Source organism: Pelodiscus sinensis, chromosome 9 (assembly GCF_049634645.1).
Source record: "Pelodiscus sinensis isolate JC-2024 chromosome 9, ASM4963464v1, whole genome shotgun sequence".
NCBI lineage: Eukaryota > Metazoa > Chordata > Testudines > Trionychidae > Pelodiscus > Pelodiscus sinensis.
This window is the reverse complement of record NC_134719.1, coordinates 63532515-63557505: the sequence shown is the minus strand read 5'-3', so window position 1 is coordinate 63557505 and position 24991 is coordinate 63532515. Positions and strand designations below refer to the sequence as shown.

Here is a 24991-nt window from a genome sequence, read left to right as displayed (position 1 = left end):
CACGTGATTTAAATATCCCGCATTTGATTAGCATATTCACAGCCGGTCGCCATTTTAAAAAGCCGGTAGCCCAAAATAAGTCGTGCAATGAGGGAGGGAAGGATTTTGGATTGGACTACTGCGTCTACACACGGCGAATTAATTTGGGTTACCAGCTTTTTAAAATGGCGACTGGCCGCGAATATGCTAATCAAGCACGGGATATTTAAATCCCGTGCTTCATTAGCAACTTCTGTATGCTTCATTTGCCTCCCTAGGGGGCAAGTGTAGACGTACCCCTAGCTACTAACTTCAGTGGCACCGGTTTCATAGATTTTAAGGTTAGGAGGAATAATAATTTATTCTGGTCCCCTGTATTGTGCAGCACATGGAATTTATCCAGTGATTTCTGCATCACACTCTGTCACTTGCAGTTGAACAGAATTTTTAAAATAGCTTTTTAGTCCTTTATAACTTCAACGCTGTCTCCTCTAAAATGGAGTAAGCTGGATTCTGGGTTGTTTTTTTTTAACAACTCTGTTTTTACTAAATTCCAGTTAGTTATACATGTGCAAACCACATAGTGGACTTGCACAAGTATCACTGAGGGAATAATTTAGTTTGCAGGATGGTTTTTCGTGATGAGGATGCATGAGAAGGGAAGATCCCAGTTTGATCCCCAGAACTCAGACTGAGTTGGTAGGGATCAGAGAGAACAACCTCTCTTTTACTTGCGGGCTGAGCCTATTTGGTTTGGAATCGGCAAAAGACAACCAAGAAGTACAATAAGGCCAGTTTTACAGAATTCCCTTTTAGAATTATAGCCATGAGAAATGTAATAATTTTTCGCCAACTTAGACGCAACTTTGTATACGTATTGCATTTTTCTGATTGGGGATGTTTTTTTATGAAAACAGGATTTCTGCTGCTACATAATCATCTTTCATTGCTGATTTGTTCTGACATATCAGACCTATCCTTTGTTATATTCCAGTGTACGGTATGAATCCTTTTGTTTATAACCATTGTCAGCTCCGCTGGGCGATGTGGCTGTTGTATATGAGTACCTGCTATTTAAAATACCTTTGCAAGAAGCCTATGCAGACTTGTAGCTCCTCCAGCTGCCTGCATTGAGATGCACAGACATTTTTAGAGAATTTGACATGGAAATTAAGAGTTTAGGAGTTTGGGATGGCTACGTAGAATTCGAGTAGTCATACTGGTGGTAGAGGTTGAGATTTAGCAGGTAAGTTGCTTTTATCAGAGTTATAGTTGATAACTGAACTACTTAGTTCATTTTTCTGCTATAGTGATGAGCTCTAATGTTGAATAATTGATATATTTGTTTTAAATTATATACTTGTTTATATTTTGTCTTGGAGTTTATTCGAGTGAAATTTGTCCTGCCAATTATGACTGGGAAAGGAAATCGTTTCTGCTTTGTCTGGGTTATTTCCCTTTGCCTTTCAATCCTTGTTAATAAGAAAGAAATGCGAATTGTTTCTTTTTGGAGCAAAATGCCTGATTCTAGCTTTAATGTGATCTAGGAGATTTGCTACATACCATTTTCTTTCCAGGAAATGGGTTGAAGCTGTTAATGAAGAGAGCTCTGAAGTTCAAGGATCCACTGTTGATGAAGATGATCAGGAACATTTCCCAACATGATGAGCCAACCAAAAACCTGTTTATTGTAAGCACTCGTTCTACGTTCTCAGTGCCCTCTATTCCTTTGCATTGGGGAGGTGGGTGCTCCTCCTGCATCTGGAGGGATGGGTTTGCGTTCATCTTTTACAAACAGTTTTAGACTTTTTTTGAGTTTCATGTGTTACTTCATCTCTGCTTTATAAATCTGGTTCAATTGGCATTTTAAAGGGGTTCTAGATGCCTCAAGGGAGTGGTGGTTTGTTTTCCATATAGAACCTTTTTGACATCTAGGTCAGTGGTACAAAACCGTGCAAGTATATGCATCACAAAAACCATTGGCAGTTAGCCCTAGCCCTAAACCTTGTTCTTCTTTGAGTGCTTCCTCGTGTTGATTCCATTGTCGGTCATTGGGGACTTTTGCCGTAGTCGGAGTCTGACCCTAGGGCTGGCTGTGTTGCCCCCTTGAGTGCTGTGCTCGTGTTGGTATATCAAGCACTGCTAACCCCACACCCTCTCAGTTCCTTTCTGCCTGAGGTGGTCAGTTGGAATGCCAGGACTTGTGGTTTCTTATCGTTGACATTATCCATTTGCATTTGTACGTCATGCTAAGTATCTGTTAAGTAGGTCCCAGCCGGGACTTTGTCCCCAGTGGAATATGCCCCCATATCCGGGGCAACCCGTTGAGTTATATTTGGCTTCAAAGTAGTCCTCCTTCAGGAGATGCGCCTTTTGAATGTCCTGGTGAAAAACCGCTTTGCTTTGACTGAGTTAGGAACCTTTCAAGACCACATGCCGTTCATGTGCAGTACTTTTACTAATTACCATCCGATGTATTTTTCTTAGGATTATGTTGGTGACTTAGCAGCTCAGATCTCTAATGATGAAGAAGAAGAATTTGTGATAGAATGCCTGGGAACACTAGCTAATCTGACCTTACCTGACCTGGACTGGGAGCTTGTGTTGAAAGAGTACAAACTGGTTCCATACCTCAAGGATAAACTAAAACCAGGTCTGTACTCAGAGTGGTTAGTCTCCCGTGATGATCTGTTTTCTGATCGTAGTAACGTTTGCTATCATGTTGTTGTCCTATTGCAGTATTGATTTGCTTCCGTAGTTTCTTTTGGATGTAGGTATTAGCCTAATGTTAGTGTGTTGAAAACGAGAGTTATGTATAAGTAATGAGAACGTTCAAGGATTCATCCAAGTGTTTTCTTAACTACCCAGCTCTGTGCTGTTCTGGTTCCCAGGCTCTGCAGAAGATGACCTCGTCTTGGAAGTGGTGATCATGATTGGAACGGTATCGATGGATGACTCCTGTGCTGCTATGTTGGCCAAATCTGGAATTATTCCAGCACTCATTGAACTTCTCAATGGTATATTGACTGAATTTATTCCAGGTCTCATTTTCATCTATTGTTTCCAACAGATCGAGGTGGCACAATTCATTCTGATAGCCTGCAGGATAGAAGTAGGTCGTCTCTAATGAAACTACAGAACTGTCCTTCCATTACTAGCAGAAAGCTCACTCACCCTGCGCTGCTCACATTCTAATCAATTCTTGCTGACGTCCATGAGAGTCTTTCGATTGACTCTGCTGGAGGTTGGATTAGGCCATAACACTTCTGTGCGCACTGGCGGGGGGAGTTGGGGTCCATTAGACATAAGCCACTAGAAAAATGCATCCCCTGAGAACCCAGCGCCCCTCTTGGGACATTAATGTACAACGGCAAAGCGCTCTGTCTTGGCGATGTGAGGAAATACTTTTTTTTCCTTTTTGCAGCTCAGCAGGAAGATGATGAGTTTGTCTGCCAAATCATCTATGTCTTTTACCAGATGGTCTTCCACCAAGCCACCAGAGATGTCATCATCAAGGAGACCCGTATCCTCTTAAAAACCAGATGGTTTAGAATTGCAGTACTTAACTTGCTGCAATTAGAATTTTGTGTGTCAAAGCTTTGCTATGGTTTTATAAACTACTATTGGTCTGAGTTGAAACAGTGGCTGAATACTATAGACATTAGATAGGTATATAGGGACCATGGGAGCAGTGCAGTATAAAGGTTATACTGGTAGAGTCCTGCAAATGTGTGGATATCCGCTTTATAGCCGCAGGTATCTGCATCCACACATTTTGTATTTAGATACAAATTTTGTATGTAGAACCTCCCAGATTTGCGGATATCTGCTTTATATCCACGGGTAACCGCATCTGCCAGCTGTGGGTGGCTCTGTAGCTTTAGCTTTGCCTCATCAAGAGGCTGAGGGTTTGGATCCAAAGGAACTCAACTACATTTCCTACGTGATCTCTTCATTTTGATTTTGTAAGACACAAAAACTTGTGCACATCCATATATGCCTGGGTGCACATAACAAAATTTATTCTGCCCATAGATGGAAAAAAATTAGAGGGGATGTTGACGGGCAGGCAGAACTAACTTTGGCTTCTCTGAAAATTCTAAATAAAACAGCGTCTGGCTTGTTCCAGAAAGCATGGTGGGTACCGATCTCTCACTTCTACTGTAGCTTCATGAACAATTCATTGTCAACTTTTTCTTACCCTGTTGTCATCACAACAGCTAGTCTTTATCACCCCTTCTACCTCCTCTTTTCTGCTGCTGTTACCTACACCCCACCATGGCATTTAGAAGGCTGCTTAGTTTATACTTCATCCTTCATTTCCTTAATCTTAAATTCAAATACACTGGTAATCTAATTGATTCAAATACCTCCACTCTTAGTTTTTGTTAAGAAAAGCTCACATGCTTTCTATCTACAGAGCCACAAAAAATACAATTTGAATAGCACCCCATTTGTCCACGTAAGATCAGACTTTTAAAATACTGTAGTCTGTGCCATGAGCACATGTGCCAATTGAATGTTCTTCCTTAGGATAAATAATTTGCAAATCAGTCTTTAAATGTTATAGATTCTTTAAGGGTTTGAAAATATACTAAGCTATGCCACAGCAATTCGACAAATTGAGCAACATGTAAGGTGTAAAGATCTCCGAATGGCAGCATTTCCCATGGCATATAGAGAATATATTCTTAATAAAAGAAATGTATATTATTTTCCATTAGAATTGTACGTGTATATCTCTCTACTTAGCACATGAACCACTAAAAAAAATTCTGAGCTTTCGCATGCTGTAGATATTCCCCAGTGTGATATTCAGTTCCTCGTGGCCGTTGGAAGACTCCAAACCTGTGGTTGAAACCAGCATTGCATCCTTAACCATTTCTCCCCAGAGGCTCCAGCATATCTGATAGACCTGATGCATGACAAAAATGCGGAGATCCGCAAAGTCTGTGACAACACACTGGATATTATAGCGGTAGGTTGAGTTTCTTTGTCCATTCGAAGAGCCTGTTTGAATGTGAGTGGTTTGCATTCTGAAATAGCTTTATTAAACACTGACTTGTTGCGCGAAAATATTTGTAAAACAAACATACACTTTTATTACATGAGAGGAAGTAGCATTTTCTTGGCAAAAGTCATGTTATACTGGTCGGTTTCTAAATTTCCACCTTCAAAATCTCACACATTCTTAAAAAACAATGCGGGTTAATAACAGATTACACACAAATTTTTTTAAATCCTACGATAATGTACTAGATGGACTTTATATAAAACTTCTGTGGTCGGGCTTAGGGATGCATGCTTACCAGGAGAACCAGTTAACTGGCACTCAGCTAGGTCAGAGCAGCCTCCCTCATATCCTTGGGCATTGTGCCCTGCCCAGCCCGGTTGGAGCAGCCCCCCACCTGTGGTCGGGCCCACCATCCTGTGGTTAGGTTAACCAGTTAAACATGTAGTTTAACTGGTTGACATTTTAAACGTGATTTTACATCCCTACTTGGGATCAAGAACAGGAGCTTTCTGACCATATTCCTTTTCAGGCAATTACTTTTCAGCTTCCTAAATCCTCTTGGCAAATTCAGATAGATTCAGCAGTCGTCATCCCCTTTGAAATATCATCTATATTTCTGTAGTGGATGAAGTAATTCCCCTATACAGCAAGCTTTGGGATCCATTGCATGAATGGTGTAGTTTGAATGTACTCTCGTGGTCGTGCAAAGTGAATTGTAGCTGAACGGAACCTACCTGAGAATTTGGAGAGTAGTATTGAAAATTTTGGTTGGACTAGTCTCCTGTTTGAATAGGCCTTTTCCTTATTTCTTTCCTGTGTCTTCCTCAGTTGAAAACTATATACAGCCGGTCCCTGAGTTGTGAACGGTCAACTTACGACCATTCGCAGTTATGACCAAAGCTGTTGTAAATGGGGGACCCCGAGTTACGAACGCGATCCGCGCTTACGAACAGCTTGGTCGTGTGTATCTTTATGGGGTCCAACTTACGAACAAACTGAGTTAGGACCAATTGCTTAGTCCGTAACCGGTTCGTAAGTCGGTAAGAGGCTGTACTACAGAAGCTTACTTGCTCTTAAAGCTTACATTTTCTATTTTATTTTTATGTAATAGCCATGCACAAATGCTTAGCTGAAATGTGCCCTAGAGAAGTGCAAAATATTAGTACTATTGTTTTCTATGTGTATGCATTGGTATGTTGTATTGATTGCCTTATAAGTTTTGCTTGTGTTTCATGCAGAGAGATGGTCTGAAATGCTGGCTTTGTTGAAGTCAATGGAAGTTTTGCCATTGACTTTCAGTAGAGCCAGGATTTCATCTGTGATGAATTTGCACTATCCTATCACCTGAATCCTGTGTGTAAAATGCTCATGAGTTAATCTACCAAGGGAAAAAATATTAGTGTAGTGAGACAGAGCCCCACTGGGCGCATTAGACGTTTTTGGTAGAAGAAGTTTTGGCCGCGAGGGGAGGTTCTCCAGTATTGAAATGTTTCTCGTCTTGCATTGTTGAAGATTACTTAAATGGAAAACCTCAAGGAAAATGTGAGAGACCGCCATGTCCACATTGTTCCAGATAAGATCATTGTTGTTCTGCTGTCTGCAATGTTTGCCAGTCGGCCTGTGTTGTTTGACATGTTCTTTCCTTGCGTTCCAGACCTCTCTGAATATGCAAGGGGATTCTGGCAAAGGCCTCAGTGATCTCAGTTTAGCTGTAAGACCCTATTCCTACAAGAAGGCGACCTGCCGGGGAATTTTTAATAAGGGGCTGAAGTAAAATGGACATCAGGAACAATAATTTTCATATAACTGAGGCTACCTGCCAATCAAAGGATGGTAGATATTGGAAAAATGACAGCATATGCTCCTGTAGATCAGATTTTTCTACAGGTTGAACCTCTCTTAACCGGGACCTCCTAGTCCAGCAACATCTGTGGAACCATGGATGTACCGGGACCAGAGTGCTGCACAGGGAGCTGGGCTGGAACTGGGCTGCCTAGCTTAGCGAGGGCTTGGGGGACTGACAGGGCAGCAGGGCTGCCCAGTGGGAGTGAGGTGGGGAACTGGCCAGGAGGCTGGCGGCTGGCCCATGGCTGGGGGGGATAGTAGCAGGGGGGCCAGATATGACCTCCCTGGTCTGGCAAAATTTCTCATCCAGGACCATTCAGGTCCCAAAGGTGTTGGACCAGGGAGGTCCAACCTGTACAATACGTGTCATGCTTTTAAAAATGTTAGCCTTAAAAAAAAAAAAGGATGGGGACAGGAAAGCTTCCATGTTAGCACCAGAAGCAAGAGTCTTGAGTTCAGTTAGTCCTTTTGCTTAGCTGCTAAGCACCAAATATAGGCCAGCGATCGTCATGCACCGTATCACTGTTCCTGGTCTCATTGTTTCTGAGTGCTGTGCCTCTCCTCAAGCAGTCATTGTTCCAATTTTCCTACTTACAGACTGGCCCCTGTGTAGCAACCATGTTTACTTCAGCAGGCCAGACTTAGGCTTAGACTCTGCAGTTCTGCCCTCACCAGGAGCAATAACAGTAGTCCTGAGGGGCCAACAGCCCTCTTAAAACAAAACCCGTTGGGGAATAAAACAGACTAGATGCATTTCTAGCGTAGCAGTGTTCAGTGATCTTCCGCATGGGGATCCTGGGAGAGCTAAGCTTCTTGTCGAAGTCCATCAGCCTGAGACTGTTATCCTCTGGCTGGCACTATATGTTTCCTTTACATGCAAGCCTGTTTTCTCTTCTACGCCTAAGGGAGGAGTCCTTTCCTGCTTAGGCACCTATCCCCTACCTGGAGACCTTCGGTAGTTCCCAGGATTGGCAGAACAAGGCTTGCAACTTGTTGGAGACAGAATGTAAGATCCTTAAAGCTAATAGCTTTGTCCATTGTTTTTCGAGCATGTGCTCGGGTGCTCTTTTCTAGGATCATTGTTCTTGAAAATCTCATTTGTTCTTCCCACAGGCTCCAATTAAGCTAGATCAGTGCACCTGCAGGAAAGTCTTGTGTCCCAATGTACATTGACTTCTGCTCACTGACCAGGTCACATCTCCATGTAAGCACATCTCCATTAGCACAGCCATGACGTCCAGTCTTGGATCCCTCTTGTACCAATACTCTGATTTCGCAGAAGGCATTTCGAGTGCTCTAGAAGCTTTATGTTAAGGGTTCGTCTACACTATGGGCTAAATCGGCCCTGCTGTGATCTGGGCAGTGGGCTTTGATTCAGTGGGTCTGGTGAAGATGCAATAAGTTGGTGTGAAATTATTCTCCTCTCGACTTCAGTACTTCACCTCCCCAAGAAGTAGAAGCTGTGTCTCCGGAAGAGCTTCTCCTATTGACATAGCATGGTGTAGACCAGGGCTACTCAACTTTGGAAGCTCTGGGGGCCACAATGATACTCCCAGCACGTGCCGAGGGCCGCAACTTAAATGTGGTTGCGTAGACATGCAAATATATATGCAAATAGCTTCTTTCTCACTATCAGGCATGAATACATGAACGGCAGGAATCTTCTCCAGCTCCCATTGCCTGCTGTGGTCAGAAGGTTGCCACACATGGAGGAATTGGTCTTACTGGTATATATTGTTAGAACTCTCTGCTCCCCTTGTTCTCCAACACTTGCCACTTTGCCAGTTAGAAGTGATGTGAGATCCTACATAGATCGTTTCCTCAGTAATGAAGCTGCAGGGGCCAAAACATTAGTGGTCCTGATAGGATTCACTTCCCAGATCAGAATCCATGATGGCGCAGCCCATGAAGCTACCCAGCCAGTTCAGCGTTGCACGTGCTTGGTTATGCGGTTTGCTTGCACTGCTAGAACCTAGGAGGGGCTGGGGTAGCTCATAACAATGAAAACAACAAAGTAATTAAATAATTTTGCAGACTTTTTGCCCACATATATTTAACATAAGCAAGTTGCTATAACGATGAGAAATCAGAAAATAAATGCGGGGAGAGATTTTTGCTACTTAAAACTAATTTATTTTTAAAGAGAGAAACACGTTTTTCAGTCATCAAGAAGCTGCACGTAATGTGATTGAAACAACATTGAGGAAAGCTAGAGGCCTTGCAAGCCTTGGGGGGAATATGCTTTCTGCGGTAAAGTAATTGTCACAGAAATTATGGAAAAGTTACACTAGTGATGATTTGTTTAATGCAGTTTGGCTTGATTCCGCCGTTGGTGAATTGAAACAGATGTGTTGCTTTAGTACAGTATGTACCATGGAGTCATATGGGCAATCTGCACTGGAGGACGCCAATAGCCTCTGTCAGCAACAAGAAAACGAGTTTCTGGCTGTTCTTGAATCGCTTCAGTATTCTGGATGTGGTGCTGAGTCCTGGTGAGAGAGCTAAGAACCCCCTAACCTGGACACACAATGGCCGTCTCAGTACGGGGACTGAGGTCCGTTCCCTGCGTAGTGTGTTCTGCCAGATTCGGACGAATAGATCGATGTTTCCCATTGAGCATTGGCTGCTTTAGCTGCCCCCACTGTTGAGAGCTCATGCGCTTTGACCCCTTTTGGAAGGCAGCGGCAGTTGGCTCCACATTGCACGCTCACTCATAGCATCAAACAGATCAGTGTTTAAAGGTCAGTGGGCTCCACCTATACCGGTAACTTTTCCATCACTAAAGAGAGAGGTCTCTGAACTGTCAGGCTCCGCCTCCTTTTCTCTTCCTCGGTCTACTTGGGCATTCTAATTACATTGTTTTCTTCTTTGTTCTCTCTCTTCGTTTTTTGTGTTAAGGTCGATATTTCAGTCCACTCAATTTCTTCCCTTCCACCTTATCTGGTCAGTTTTTCTGACAGCTGTCTTTGAACCGAGGGCCAGTCCACCATATCAGATCCCAAATGAGTCTAAGAAGCTGCAGGAATGGTTTCAAAATACTTCGGGATTTGGAGCCGGAGCTGCATAAGAATAGAGACAAGCATTCCCGCTAGACCCATTGAGAACTTGCTGGGAACCAAGGAAGCACAGACTGTAGGCATCTGGTGAGGGCTTTGGTTAGAGCGTGAATTTAGTCTCAAGGGAGATTAATGTTAGTGCCTGCTGCTTTGGTTCCTGCTCTTCCCGCCTCTTTCGGTACAAGGTGCAGTATTGGATCCGGGGGGAATTCCTGCCTTTGCTCATCAAGCCAGTCAACCTGCTCTTCCCTATGTCTCTCTCCCTCCAACAGGCCGGGAAATGGCACGAAAAATGGTTGGACCTCCTTGGGGAGAAGTGTTAAGAGCTTCACTGATGGAATCCGTCTTATCTCTGACCACTTATGCATTGTTAGGCTTGCAACTCCCTGATGATATGCTGCTGGTTTGGTGGTGGGTACAGAGAGGGGGTGTCCTGGGAGGCTGTGACCTGCCTGTGATGATGGGTCACAGTGGGGAGGGCCCAGGAAAAGGAATTGGGATGTCCTAGACCATTGTGCTATCAGAAGCAGCTCAACCAATCAGCCCCTCTACAACAGTTGCATTGGTTGTAGAGGGAGACGGCACAGATGGAGGATAACTTGACCATCTGCCACACCAGCGAGCCCCACTACGCCCACACAAATCAACACATCTTCCAGAAGACACATACCCAGACATGAAACAACACAACCAGCACGTGTAACTCTAAACCTCACTCCGAAGCCTAAAATATCTTGGAGTTATAATGAAGCAGTGGAAATAGTTGAAAGCATGGCTTGAGAGCTCTTTCTGTTTAGAATATTACCAGGTTCAATCATTGGTAGGATTTAGTCTGTTACTGGCCAGTTTTTAAGTTCTTAACCATTTTTGGCTTTTTTATGCATGTGACTTTACAAACGGCACTTGTGCGACAGTACAGACTTTCAGCTACTAGTATGAGAATAAGGGTGCAGACCAAGCACCCTGGATTCTCTGTCTCTATCCTCACATATAGCCAGTGATTCACATCTGTCCCAGCCCTCTGAATTTAGCCTGGGACACATCCTAATGGAGAGGCAATTTTGGTTTTCAGTTTCCGTTTAGACTGAAAACCGGGGATTAGAATAGAAACCGTCAGACAAACTTAACTATAGTGGTTATTTCTGCTAGCAGCTAAGTCCTGTTAGTTTTCTGGCTTGTCTCTAACGTTCTGATTACAGTGCTTTTCCTTGAACACAGGTAAAACAAAATAGGGCAGAAATTGCTGCATACTTCTCCCTTTCAGCTAGTTCCTATAGCAGCTGGGATCTTTATTTGCTCAATGCTATTTGTTTAGGTACGCAGTTCATTTTTAATTAAATGCCAAGCGCGTGTTCTCATATATGACTTTTGCCTATTGCTTTGAAAGTGTTTATCGTTGGTTTGTTCCTCTAAGGACCATCTTAGAGGATCATTTAAGGAAGGATGGGGGAGAGCTTGTGCTCAGACTTAAAACAGATGCTTTCTTTCCAACATCTAATTTACATTTACTGCATGTTGCACTGATTGAGGTGTCGTTAGAAGATGTTGAGGTATCATTAGAGGTCATTTTGGAACAGATTGAGAAATTAAACAGTAATAAATCAACAAGACCGGGTGGCATTCACCCAGGAGTTCTGAAGGGACTCCAACATGAAATTGCAGAACTACAAACAATGGTCTAGAACATATTTAAATCAATTTCTGTATCAAATGAGTGCAAGATAGTTAACATAGTGCCAATTTTTTAAAAAGGGCTCTAGAGGTGATCCCAGCAACTACAGGCCAGTAAATCTGACTTCAGTACCAAGCAAATTGTTGAAACTCCGGAGAAGAATAATATTGTCAGACACGTAGATGAAAATAAATTGTTGGGGAAGAGTCAACTTGTGTTTTGTACAAGGAAATCATGCCTCACCAATCTGCTAGAGTTCTCTGAAGGGGTGAGCAAGCATGTGGACGAGGGGGATCCAGTAGATATAGTGTACATAGATTTTCAGAGAGCCTTTGACAAGGTCCCTCACCAAAGGTTCTTAAGCAAAGTAAGCTGCTGTGGTATAAAAGAGGTTTTCTCATGAATTGGTACTGGTTAAAAGACAGGAAACAAACAGTAGGCATAAATAGTCAGTTTTCAGTATTGAGTAAAATAGTGGTGTTTCTCACAGGTTTTTTCTGGGATCCGTCCTATTCAATGTATTTGTATGTGATCTGGAGAAAGGGGTAATCAGTGAGGTAGCAAAACTTGAAGATGATACAAAACTGCTTAAGATGGTTAAGTCCCAGGCAGTCTTACCGGCCTGTAATTCCTGGGATCACCTCTGGAGCCCTTTAAAAAATTGGCATCATGTTAGCAATCTTCTAGTCTCATGGTACAGAAGCTGGTATAAAGGGATATCTCAAAACTGGATGAGTGGGCAACAAAATGTCAAATGCAATTCAGTGTTGATAAACGCAAACAAATGAATGAAAACAGAATCCCAACTATCCATATAAAACGATGGAGTCTAAATTAGCTGTTACCACTTGCGTGAGATCTTGGAGTCATTGTGAATAGATCTCTGAAAACTACTCCTTGTGCGCAGCAGTCAAAAAAGCAGACAATGTTGGGAGCCATTAAGAAAGGGGCGCAAAATAAGGTGGATAAGATCATATTGCCTCTTTATAAATCCGTGATACACCCACATCTTTAATGCTGCATACAGATGTGGTTGCCTCCTCTTAAAAAAGATCTATTGGAATTGGAAAAGGGTTAGGAAAGGGCAACAAAAATGATTAGAGGTATGGAATGGCTGCCATTTGAGGAGAAATTAATACGACTGGGACTCCTCAATTTGGGAAAAAAGGTGACTGATGTGGGGATATGAAAATCATTTTCCTTAGGGGTCTATTATCATGACTGTTAGGGAAAAAATAAATAAGGAAGTGCTATTTATGCCTTCTCATAACACAAAAACAAGGGGTCACCAAAGGAAATTAATAGGCAGCATGTTTAAAACAAACAAAAGGAAATATTTCTTCACACAATGCACAGTCTACCTGTGGAACTCCTTGCTAGAAGATATTGTGAAGACCAGGACTTTACCAGGGTTCAATAAAGAACTAGGTAAATTCATGGAGGTTAGGTCCATCAATGGCTACTAGCCAGGATGGGTAGGAATGGTGTCCCTAGCCTCTGTCGGAAGCTGAGAAAGGGTGACGGGAGGAATCACTTGATGGTTCCCTGTTCATTCTCTGGGACACCTGGCATTGGCCACTGTTGGAGGGCAGGACTCTAGGCTAGATGGACCTTTGGTCTGACTCAGTGTGATTATTCTTATGTTCTTGTGATTTTTCATTGTGAGCCATGTCAAAAGCTGGTTCCCATCAATATGAGCTGTTACACCTGTACAATTCGAGTGAAATCATTCAAGGTTACACAAATGTACATGAGGGCAGAATTTGGACCATTATGTGCTGGAAGCAGCTTGTTTTAGGGACTGGGCAGAAATGCCACTAAAGATTAGCTAACCAGAAAAGCCTACCCTGTTCATCAGTGACTGACATGCTGTTAATCTAACCATTCGTATAGAGTTATAAACTATGCATTTTGTTGCAGCAGGTGTATATTTAGGTAACAGTCAATTCAATGTATCACTTTACCAACTAGAATCCTAACCTTAACAAGGATTCAATTTATTGTAGAGCAGCTTTAATTCAGTACAGGGAATCACATGAAATGAACCGGATTAAAGACCTAATTAGAGGGCAGCCACATTAAAGTGTAAAGGAAAATCTGTTTTCCATCAGCTAGAGGGAACACAAAACAGATCTGTGGAGTTCTATGTTATCCTATAGTGTGTTAATCAGATACAAGGTGTGACGGAAGCCAGTGACAAAGGGGACCCCTGATAGGGAACAGGCATGCTCTGATAATAGGCCAGTTAACGCTTCATAATGTTTCAGTGGTTCAACAGTAAACAAAGCTGGATGTAAGACTTCAAAAGGGATGGCACATTCCATGCAGAATCAAGCCGTACATCTTCCAAGATGCTCCAAGATTTATGGAAACTTGAATGCTTAAGATAGTAGTGTCAAGGGAGCATACCATCCACCTCTAAACACTCCTCTCCTGCTACAACTGAACTTGCAAGTTTGAAAACCATCAGAGACAGACTGCACCCCTGCTTACACCGTGGCCTACTAGCCAAGAAGGCTGGCAGACTTCACTCTGCATGTGGCTGTTGTAGTTTTGTATTTCATTTGAGGAAATTCATTGGGTAAAGAAGATGCCTTTCAAGTGAAGAAGGCTTTTAAAGTGGCTCAAAATGAATCCCTTCAAGGACCTTGTAGACACTAGGACCATTGAGATTGCAGGGAGTTGCTTTTCCTTGATTGATTGATTTTTGTTACCCAGTTTTCACTTTTGTGCCAATATTTACTTGGACAGTTTTTTCCATAATTGTTCACTCCCAGGTATTTTTGTACCAACCTCTGGAGAAGCTAGAGGCTTCAGGAGGGACTGTTGATTTAGACCCGCTGGCTTGTGCTGTGCAGCAGATCCGTTTCTGAATGATCATAATGATCCCTTCTGGTTTTAAAACCTATGACCCCTGCCAAACACGGATCCTTGACAGAATTACTCTTACTATGATCTGGTATGGTAATTCCAAAACAATAATCTGAAATGGATTTTGGAAATATTAGAAAAGCACCAAAATTACCTGAAGGCAGTTGGGGAAAATGTGATTTAGATCATAAAAAAAAAATGTGCACAATTCACTCGAGAGAGGTGGCCCGGTCCATGCCAATTTAATTCATCGGTTCAGCTGCCGGCTTTAGCTCCTCAGGGCTAAAGAGGCGTATTTAGAGCAGCAGGTAGTTTGTCTCATGGAGCTTGTTGCAGTTCATGTGGAGTGTTGAATTTCTGAAAGAAGCATATAAAGAATATTCTGTTCTGTGGACGCTATTTTTTTTACTACAATAAGGGGCTGGGGGAATTTAAATTGATATCTGTGGGATGGTTAATAAAAGTCCTCATGTTCCTCTATTATGTCTGTAGATTTAGATTTTTCCCCTGCTAACTCTGCAGTTGGGAGCTTAGCCATCACCATTGCTCCAATTGGGACCTTTTGAAACTGAATAAGCCAGTGTAACAAATAAGTTTTCTACAAATTAATCTGATTTGCTGTTTGTTTAGCTTTTCCCCTTCTTGTAATCATCATTTCTGGGAATCGTTTTCTTGGGATTTACAGACTGGCCGCTGGCAGTTACAAGGTGTTTCTCTAAAGCTTGAAAGGAGCTTAAGGCTGCCGAGGGCTGATATAATAGACAGTTCTGGCAGACACAGCACGGGGAATGTTTCCAAGATGCTGGTCAGATGTCATCGCTGAGAGTTGGACCCTTTCATTTTTCACGGGTCACTTTATAAATCTTCTGCGGGATGAGCTTACCTTTTCCAAGAAGTTTATTAATTTTTCACAGCTAGTTCTAGTTTTTCAGTGAATTAAAAGTGAGGGTGCGATGGGAAGAAAGAACTCAACTCAGCCCAGCCCAGTGCTCTTTCACCAAGGTGGCATTTTTATGCTTCTATCCTGAGCTTAGGTTGCAGTTTGGGGATTGACGCCAGCAGGGCCTGCAAGTGTTTGAGAGCCAGCCTGGTGAGCACAGAGCTGTGTGGGAGACCTGGGTTGAAATCTCAATCTCTTGCTTGCCAGATGGAGAGGCATCCCAGTGTGGTGAGTTTACATACAGACTTCGGAGATAAAAATCTTAGATCTGTATTTTACGAAGTGTAAATGCGCACCACAAATAGGTCCATAGAGCCCAATGCAGGCAGCTGTTTGTACTGATGTTGCATCAGAATGGAAAGTCAATATCCGGCCTCGTGCCAAAAGAAAGAAACTGCCATTTGTCAAGTAAAACTAAGGCCTGATCTCTGTTTCCTGAGCAATAAAGGTTTGGATGTCGCACGAGGCATGGAGGCGCACGGTAAGTTGATAGGTTGTTTTCAGAGATTCACCTGTTGTGGGAATGAACACATCGCTTTAAGGCATGTCTAGATAGAAAGAAAACCTTATCGCTGGTCCATGCCAGCTGATGCAGGGTTCGGGCTGTCTCGCTGCTGGGACTCCCTTCTACCTCACAGACATAGGCCAGCCATGGGTGTCTAGTTGCTGTGTAGATGTACCCTTAGGGACTGATCCAGCATCTGTTGATATCAGCGAATCAGGTGTCTAGGATATGGAGAGGACACGTTAGGCTTCCATTGTGGAAAAGGAATGTCATGAAATACTATTTCTGATTGTCTTTTCTTGCTACACGTATGTTGCAGTCGACAAGCCTCTGACAAGGTTGTTAACCGCTGTATATCACGTAGCTATCACTCAGCTGTGAACCTGGGTACAGATGTGATAGCTGGCTGTGGAAATGCACACACATGTTTCTTGAGTCTAGAACGAGGCCTTTCTTTCCAGTAGTGTTAGCAAATGTCAGCATGTGGCTTATCGCTGAAGAATGACCACCAATGCTATCTAGCCCACCTTGGATTTAGCTCAACTAGTCTGATTTCTTTTTCCAGACGAAGAAGAAAAATTTTGAATTAAAAAAATCTTTGTAATTCAAAAGCTTGTGCATACCACCAGCAGAAATTGACCCCATAACAGATATTACCTCCTCTTGACAAACATGTTCTCATTGAAAGGGCACTTGTAAAACCAGCTTTACATTGTCGGGAAAGATGTGTACAAGACAGTTCTGTTGCTTCCTCTAAACCAGCACTATCTTGCAGCTCATTTCAACATTGATAGACTGGCACTTTTTTATAGCAGTCCTGTGTAACCAGCTTTGGGAATCCTGTCACTAGGGGTAGGAAATCAAGTTTTACTAGGCTGTTCATTAAATAACCTAGAGATGATCCTGAATCTTAACTCCGTATCTGAACACCCCAAACTTCCAGAAAGTTTTTGAACCAGATTCAGATTTCATAGCTGGCCTTCAGTTCCACAGTGGACTGCTCCTAAACCTCTAAACTTGGAAGTTCAGTTCAGGTCTGAACTTTGAATCTCTTCTAATACCAGTCTTGCTTGTTTTTGTTGGACACCGAGTATTAAACATAGGGAGCAGGTCATGGATTCCAAGGTCTTGACTTATCGGAATAGACTTGGGGGATGCTAAACAGAAAATTGCTTACAAATTAGGGTGCAGCCACATAAGTTTTGATAGATTTTTATCAACATCTTTTGAACCTCTGTTTGTTTTCCAGCAATTAACTCCTAGTGAATTTTAAACAGGAACAATGAACAGATATGTCCAATATATTTTTATTATAATAACCATAATAATCTCTGTTGCAATTGGCATAACTGTCTCCTTGTCAGCAGGTTAATCAAAAACTGTGGAGACCAATGTTCCCTCTAATCTCTTCCATCCGGGGTGGATTTTTTTCCATCCGTGTGCAGAATGCTTTTTTATGCGCACTGAGGCATGTGCGAATGTGCACCACCACTACAGAAACAAAACCTAGCTGTGCGTGCTCTGCTAATCAGCTGGGCGGCATTTGACGCTCTCTGTCTTGCTCCTAAACGAGGGTCTGTCAGATGGTGTTGAGAATCAGTGAGGGCTAAGAGAAATTTGTACTGCTTCCATCTGTGCTGTACCTGCTGTGGAGAAAGAGAATACTATGTGATGTCATGCTGCCTGGAGTGATTCATGGCCGGGAGTGCCAACCTCAGGGCAAACTGTCAAAAAGCAGGAGAAACATGCCAAACTGGTGGTGCTTCATATTTAGATATCACCAGCCCTAGAACAAATGTGACCCAGCCCGGACTATGGTAACAGTCCCCTTGGGCACTCCAGTATATCTTACCACCCCAGCAAGCTGCACTTGGTGGTCACTAAATGGTCACTTATTACCACAAAATATTCAGTCTGCTTTCAATCCCAGGAGACCAGGCACTTACCCCACATGTATTTGTACCTTGTCTCTGGTGCACAATACAGCACCTATAGCCAATCCTCTAGTAAACTAAGGCTTTATTAACTCAGAAAAAGACATGTGTTGTTTACAGGTCAGAGCAGGTGACCTATCTGCACAAGTGAGTCTGTGGTTCCAAATGTTGAGAGCTGTTGTAATCTGTCCACTAAATGTCTTAGATTTGCCCTGGGGATTTCTGCTTTTGTTTCTTAGCTCCAGGCTTTGTAAAACTCCAAAGAGCAAAGAGAACCATTTCTTGTGAGCATCTTTATATGTCCTTTCCCCAGAGTTTAAGCCTATGGGACAATGGCTCCTCCATGTAACTTCATGGGTGGATGGAGCAGTGAACACAGTTTCTCTACTGTGGCCCATTTAATCTTGATAGTACTTCTTGGTGGGCAGGGAGTCCTCCTTCATGCCTAGATTCACAAGTTTTGAATTGTAAAGCAAAACTTGCTTATTCCCTTATCACACATGATACAGATGCCACAAGTAAGGTTAATGCATGCAACATGGTTCAAGCATTTTATAGAGTCTGAACATTCTCACAAGTCTAACCCTGAACGACGATAATACATAGGTGAATCAGTCTGTTTTCCAGCTATGAATCTGTCCGTGCGTAGTGGATGCCGATTTCTGCTATGCCAGCATTTCGCATATTGGCAACATGTTGTATTATATTTCCAGGGCACCATCAAGTTAAACAGAGGATGTCTGTCTCTGAGACTGTGAAGCATGTGTCGTTAGCTAGCACTAAGTGTGTGTCGTTAGCTAGCACTAAGTTTGTTCTCCCCTCCCCCACCATTTTCTCCAGTGCCTGGTTAAAAACCTGCTTGGCATTTTTCACAGGAATACGATGAGGAGTGGGCCAAGAAGATCCAGAGTGAGAAATTCCGATGGCACAACTCTCAGTGGCTGGAGATGGTGGAGAGCCGGCAGATGGATGAGAATGAGCAATGCCTGTATGGGGATGACCGCATTGAGCCGTACATCCACGAGGGAGACATTCTCGAAAGGCCTGACCTTTATTACAATTCAGGTAAGGCAGTAGACTAAGTTCAGCATCTGTCCATGCTTTCAACGTCTGCACGGGGGACCTGATTTTCAACTGTAGTGGAGCTGTGCTTACACATCAGCTGGGGAGGGTTGTTACCGTCTACTTCATACTAGCTTATTCAGCAGGCTCCTGGATGTGTAAAACTGGCCCAGTCTTGCGCCTCACACCTGTGTCTTGTGACCATAGCTGGTTTGCTTAGCAAATGAAGCCAGCGTTTTTAGCCCTTTTAGCCCCACAGCAGTGCAGTGATGGGAGTTGAAGTGGGGTTCCATTTTGCCTTGTGTGTCTATTCAAATCCAGTGGTGGCATATTGGTTTCTGAGGGGGATGTAAGACTTAGAAAGAACCCATCTGGATTTGTAGATCCCGGCTTTTGCTGGCAGCCCGAAAAATCATCTTTTGACTTAGAGATCTGAAGAAGAGTTCTGTATAAACTCCAAAGCTTGTCTCCGGCGGAAGTTGATCCAATAATAGATATTACCTCACCCCCTCTCATCTGTCTAATATCCTGTGAACAACAATACAAACAACTGATTGTCCCACACAGAGACTATATCCTAGGCATTCTTGTTGTTTTCTTGTCTGAGGAAAACCTTGTTTAAAAGCTCTATTTTTATGCTTTCTGGCTTCCATTTTTTAATACATTTTTTTCCTTAAGAAAAAATATTTTGTCACTTGAAAATTAGAGTGACTGTGGTCACAAAAATGATGTGAAAGTGGCACCTTCTTACTCAGTAGATTTGGTCCCTGTGTATATGCAGCCAGACTTGGGGTGTGGGTGTGGGTAGGTGTGTTTTAAGTGCTTGATTTTTTTTGTACTAATATCAGGTATGCCCCGCCATAGAATTGTGGAGCTGAGACGGACTATATTCTCTCACATTATTGTACAAGATTTTGAAGTTGCAACACAGAAATTGCCAAGCTGAACCCTTCCTGTCCATGTTGCCTAATGTGCTGTCTCCCATGGCTCTTGCCAGCTGCTTCAGAGGACACTGTAAGACACACCCTGCAGGAAACAGTTTTAGAATAACTTTCCCATAGGAGAAGTTTCTTTCTAACTCTAAATAAAGGCTGATTAACGCCCAGAAGCCTGAAGACTTATATCCTTGAAAACACTCTTGCGGGGAGCTAGTCTTACCTTCTACATAAATGCACAGTCCTTTGCTGATGGTGGTGCATGAGCTCAGTTTGGCTTTCATACCCCAAGTACAATTTGCAAGAAGGGTAATTATTTAAGAGACATCAAACACTTTTCTACTGTAAACTAGGTATGTTTAATCTGAAGTTATTGAGCAAGAACAAACATTGAACCCCCCAATGCCATTTTAGTTACTTTCAAAGTATGTCAACACTATAGTTGGCTGATGTACAGATTTGGTGATCTGTGTTAGCTAGATATTTTTTCCTTTTTGAACACTTGAATTGCACTAAAACTATGAGACAAACTTTGAGCAATTCATAGTATGTTACAGGGGTCTCTTATTCTAGCAATGCTTTTGGTGTTCTGGAGTGAAAGATGTGAAAGCATGCCTGCTGTCATCTCCCCTCTCCAGAGTTTTAAAATAGCCCTCGGCTTGCTTCAGTGGACCATTTCTTTTCCCAGTACTGAGAGCAGAGTGGAACCAGTCAGTTTGAATTACTGGCTTTCGTGCTACAGACGTAACATCATTTGAACAAAGATTTTTGTGTTGGAATTGATATTTGATCGGGGGAGGAGGGGCAGGTTTCAAATGATAGGTTTTGCAGCTGTTTGAGAAGTCATTTTGTTCTTTTAAGGTAGAAGAGTAAGTGATTATATGCAGAATACAGATTCACTTTTTCAGTTTCCTTCTGGCAAGGGCCACTAAGGATATGTTCCTGAAATCTGATCACATTTCAAGGACATATATACACACACACACAGTGTAACTTTGAAAAGGCTATGGATTATTATACCAACTGGCATCTCTTTTTTTTTTTTGTAGTCGTATAGATTTCTGAAGGACTGACTTTTTGTTCATAAGGTCAAAAATCAAAACTTCAGTCAGAACCAGCTTATTTATGAAATTACATTATGATACTTTTATGGATGATCTGCTGTCTGATTGGCCGAAGCAAAATAGTCATCTCTTCTCTCAACCTGTAAGAATTCTGCAAATCACTAACATAATCTAAAGTAACTTTCCAAGCATTCAGTGTTCCCTGTGTTTGAATATGCACATCCCTAACTTACGTTAAGTAAGTGTGACTGACAACAGATACCGATTAACCTGCAATAGCATTCTGTGCATCTGACATTATGTACTTTTATTTTCCTATAAATTCATGTGTTTATTGGCAGTAACTCTGATTTTTATGGTTTCATGCTAGTGTTGTTGTCTGAAGAAACCTTAAGCAGTGAATGGTTACTTCAGTATCAACGTTAAAATGTAATGCTTTTTCCATTGAGAAGGATGAAAAATGTATTTTGGTATTTAATAATCCTGGTGTTGAGAGAGAAGTTTGGCATAAATCTGTATGAAATTACTTAATTAGTATATTTAAAATTTGAGAATGCCTTTAGTGCAAAGTTGCTTATTCTTCATCATATTTTTTGTTTAGCAATTCAGATAGAGGAAAAGAGACTTAATATCAGTACTAATACAGTTAAATCTGTTTTTCTTTGAAATATTTTATTCCATTATAGCACACTTGTATTTTGCCTCTATCGGAACAATGTGAAAAAACAAGATTATGTATTTGCAAGAATATTTTCTTGTCAGGTTCTAGTCTCTTTCATGCTGCACACACATGCATGCAATTAGCTGTAGGCTCTCCCACTGCATTTTACACTTCTCAAAATGCTGTCTGATCATGGCTAGCATGTTTCATTTACAATCTGTTACCTTGCCTTCAATCACTTTCCCATACACTATTATCTTCTAAATGAATCTCTGTAGCACCTCATCAAATGTCTCTTGGAAATCTGGATGTGTCAGCTCTATTCCTTTTATCATTTGTCACTACATTATCTTTAAAAAAAATCGGGTAAATTTGTAATGCAAAGAGAGATTTGTTTGAATGCTTGAGTCCTCCTCTTTAAGCCTCTGTGTCTGTAAGTAACTTTCCACTGCTTCCTGCGTAGGCAACTTTAGTAGCTTTGAAACCACAGAGGTTAAGCTAAGTGGCATATGAGTCCTTGGATCTTATCTCTTTTACTTTAAAGTGGAATGGCATTTGTTACTTCCTCGTCATTATGAATCCTTCTGTCCTCTGTTAAACTATTAAAGTATCAGCCAGAATGCAGCTGTTTCTTCCATGGTTTTTTTTTTTTTTATATATTGGCATGCTTTCTGATCTGTAAGACTGGGACTCACTTCTAAATGCTGCTTCAGACTTTTGTTGTTACTGTATATTGTAATGGAGATAGCTTTGTTTTCTCTAATAAAGCCTGGCTCTTCTCACCAGGTAAAGAACTATACCCTTCTTATTATCAACGGATGTACCAAGAAACTAAGAATAGCAATAATGCTAAGTGGTGCTTTCATTTAACTGAAATAAATCTGGAGCAGTGGAGTGACTGGATTTACACAGGTTCAGCTTGTTCTTATCAGATATGAAGCTTGCCAAGTCCGTTTGCAGTAGCTTCTTCACCCAGATGCAGAAGCCTTCAGACCACCATCCAGTCTGGTCAGAGGGCAGTTCTCAGTGGTGTGTTACGCTGTCTTTGGCCATAGCCACATGTGGGAGCCTCTTGTTGGCCCCAGGTGTTAAGGCTGGCTGCACGTTGGGCCCAGCCCAATCAAAATTGATTCAGAAGGACCCATGAACAGCATGGTAAATCAAAGCCAGATACATGCCTGGTTGGTTCAGTTAAGAGATTGGTCTGCAATTGTCATTGGAAATCATTCGTCAAACCACCCTGACACTGAAATCTGGGCAGGGGTAGGTGGGCCCACTATGACCGCTTCAACAAGTACGTTCTTGGGTCCTCAGATGTATAGTGGTAGACTCGGGTTTGCCCTGGTCTTCTGGCTATAACATCCTCCAGGTGGATGTATGGAGACGTGATGGTGCTTAATATAGGGAGCCATGATATTGGGGTAGGTAGAATCATCCCACTTACAGTGCACATGGTTCAGGGGAGTTGTGTGTCAGCCAACTTGACATGGGATGAATGGAGCCAGCGAAGACCAGAACAGAGTATTCGGCTGTGAAGTACCAGAGGGCTACATTGGATGACTGGAGAGTTGGAAAGTTTGTGCCCCGTGAATTGGCAGATAGAGTTTATTAGATTATTAGACTATTGTCAAAGGTCCTTGCCGTAACTGCAGTTTTCCGCTGGTGGTTGAGGTTTGTGAGAGCTCCATCGAGGGGTGCTTTGAGAGAGATTGGGTGGAATTCATGGTTTAGGCAATGTCCATCGAGTTCTTGGTCTGCTCTGGCATTGGGAAGGTGGACCTCACTCGAAAATGTCTTAGTCACACTGACTACAGTAAACACCAACGAATAATATAGCAGCACCTTAACGACTCTCAAAACTACAGTATTAGCCGTCTTAATGACATCAGTCTTTGGGATATCGCCACATTTTGGGAATGACTGTGCTTGGACACTTAGACAATGTCGTCTGCATATATGAACACCCGTGCAGGATTGGGTAAACGGCAAGTTGTATGTGAACCTGTTGAAAAGCATTGGTGCCAGCACAGAGCCTTGTGGTAGGTCGTTGGTTTCTTTTCCACGTGCCACTAACTCTGTGTCCCATTCATCATGCATCTGAAGAAGTGGGGTGTGCCATGGTGACATCTACATTTTTTGTTGGTCTCTAAGGTGCTGCAGAACTATTTGTTGTTTAAGTTTTTTCTGTCTCCCATGTGCCTTCAGAAATGTCTGTTGCAGAAAAGATCAACCATGTTGACTACCCATGCTGGGAGTGCTCTTGGCAGTTTGGCAAAGAACCAGATGTCTGAACCACATGTCCCAGACTGTGGCTCCTGTCTTCAGGTTTTTCTGAAAGCCATTTTGTCAAAGCAGCGTTTGATCCTAGCTGCTCCAGCCTTTCTGAAAGACTGCATTGAGCTTTGACTCTCTTTCTGGGGAAGGATGAGATACTCCAGCACAGGGCATGAGTTGATTGCGACATTATGTGGCTTTTCCCTGGTTTCAGGAGAGCAATGATTTTTTTACATTCATGATGTCTTCGGACGTTGCTTTTCGTTGACTATAATGTGAACTGTGCCAGCCACTGGTGAGTACAAGCCTTGGCGTGCTTCAAGAACTCTGGTGAGATACTGTTATAGCCAAAGCAGGGCTTCTCAGAATATCCCTCCGAATTTGGTCTGACTTAGTGGTGGGAACAGCTGTATTGACAGGTGGCACTTCTGTGATGGAACTGGCACCATTTGTAATGAGCTTGTCAGGCTTGTTCCTCAGTTGGGGATTTTAACACATTCCGGAGATAGTATAACTGAGAGGAAAGCTTAGTCCATTAGATCCGGCTCTCACCTGTAAACCAGGTAAGACTGAGATTCCTTGAAGCGATCTTAGTGACTTTATTAACACGTGTACCTACTTTTCCCTGCGGTGCATGTAAAAGGAAGTAAGATAATAGAACTGTCCATTTCCTAGAGTTCCCCAAGAGCCGTCACGTGAAATTGATGTTTAGGTTAGTCTTACGAGGCATTACACTTCTGTGAAGGTGCAGAAAACAGGTCATGAAGATCTGCCTCAAAAAGAAGGTGGAGAGGGATAGTGGCTGAGGAAAGAAGCCAGATGTTGCCTCCCCATTTCTATTCCACTGACCTGGAAGTTGGTGTGTGGCTCTTTATCACTTCTCTGCTGGTCCCACTCCTGTGACAGGATGGGCAGGATTGAGCCTGGTACATCTCTTCCCGTCCTGCTGGCAAAGGTGAGAGGGATACAGCTCTGAACTGTGGCTCTTCCCAGGAGCTGGGCATTGGGCTGTGAAGTCTACTTCAGGCTCCAGCAAGTCTCTTCTCTTACTGTGCCAAGCGCTGGCCTTGTTTCTTGCTGTTGGTTATTGATCCCTAAACTCACACAGATTGCTGACTGGAGCGTGGCTGGAAGAAAGCAGCACTCGCTGTGTGGCCTGCTTTGCTGACACCCCTGGCA

The 24991-nt window shown here is 42.6% G+C and overlaps 1 protein-coding gene across 5 annotated transcripts in view; it reads left to right on the top strand.

Moving 5' to 3' along the window:
* KIFAP3 (kinesin associated protein 3) overlaps window positions 1-24991 on the top strand; it is a 97765-nt gene that overhangs the window by 48335 nt on the left and 24439 nt on the right. For all 5 annotated transcript variants that reach the window (XM_075936983.1, XM_075936986.1, XM_075936982.1 and 2 more), the window contains 6 exons: window positions 1557-1669; window positions 2467-2632; window positions 2871-2996; window positions 3404-3502; window positions 4872-4957; window positions 18692-18881. In XM_075936983.1, the coding sequence (XP_075793098.1) occupies window positions 1557-1669; window positions 2467-2632; window positions 2871-2996; window positions 3404-3502; window positions 4872-4957; window positions 18692-18881 (780 nt within the window). The remainder of the gene's footprint in view (window positions 1-1556; window positions 1670-2466; window positions 2633-2870; window positions 2997-3403; window positions 3503-4871; window positions 4958-18691; window positions 18882-24991) is intronic.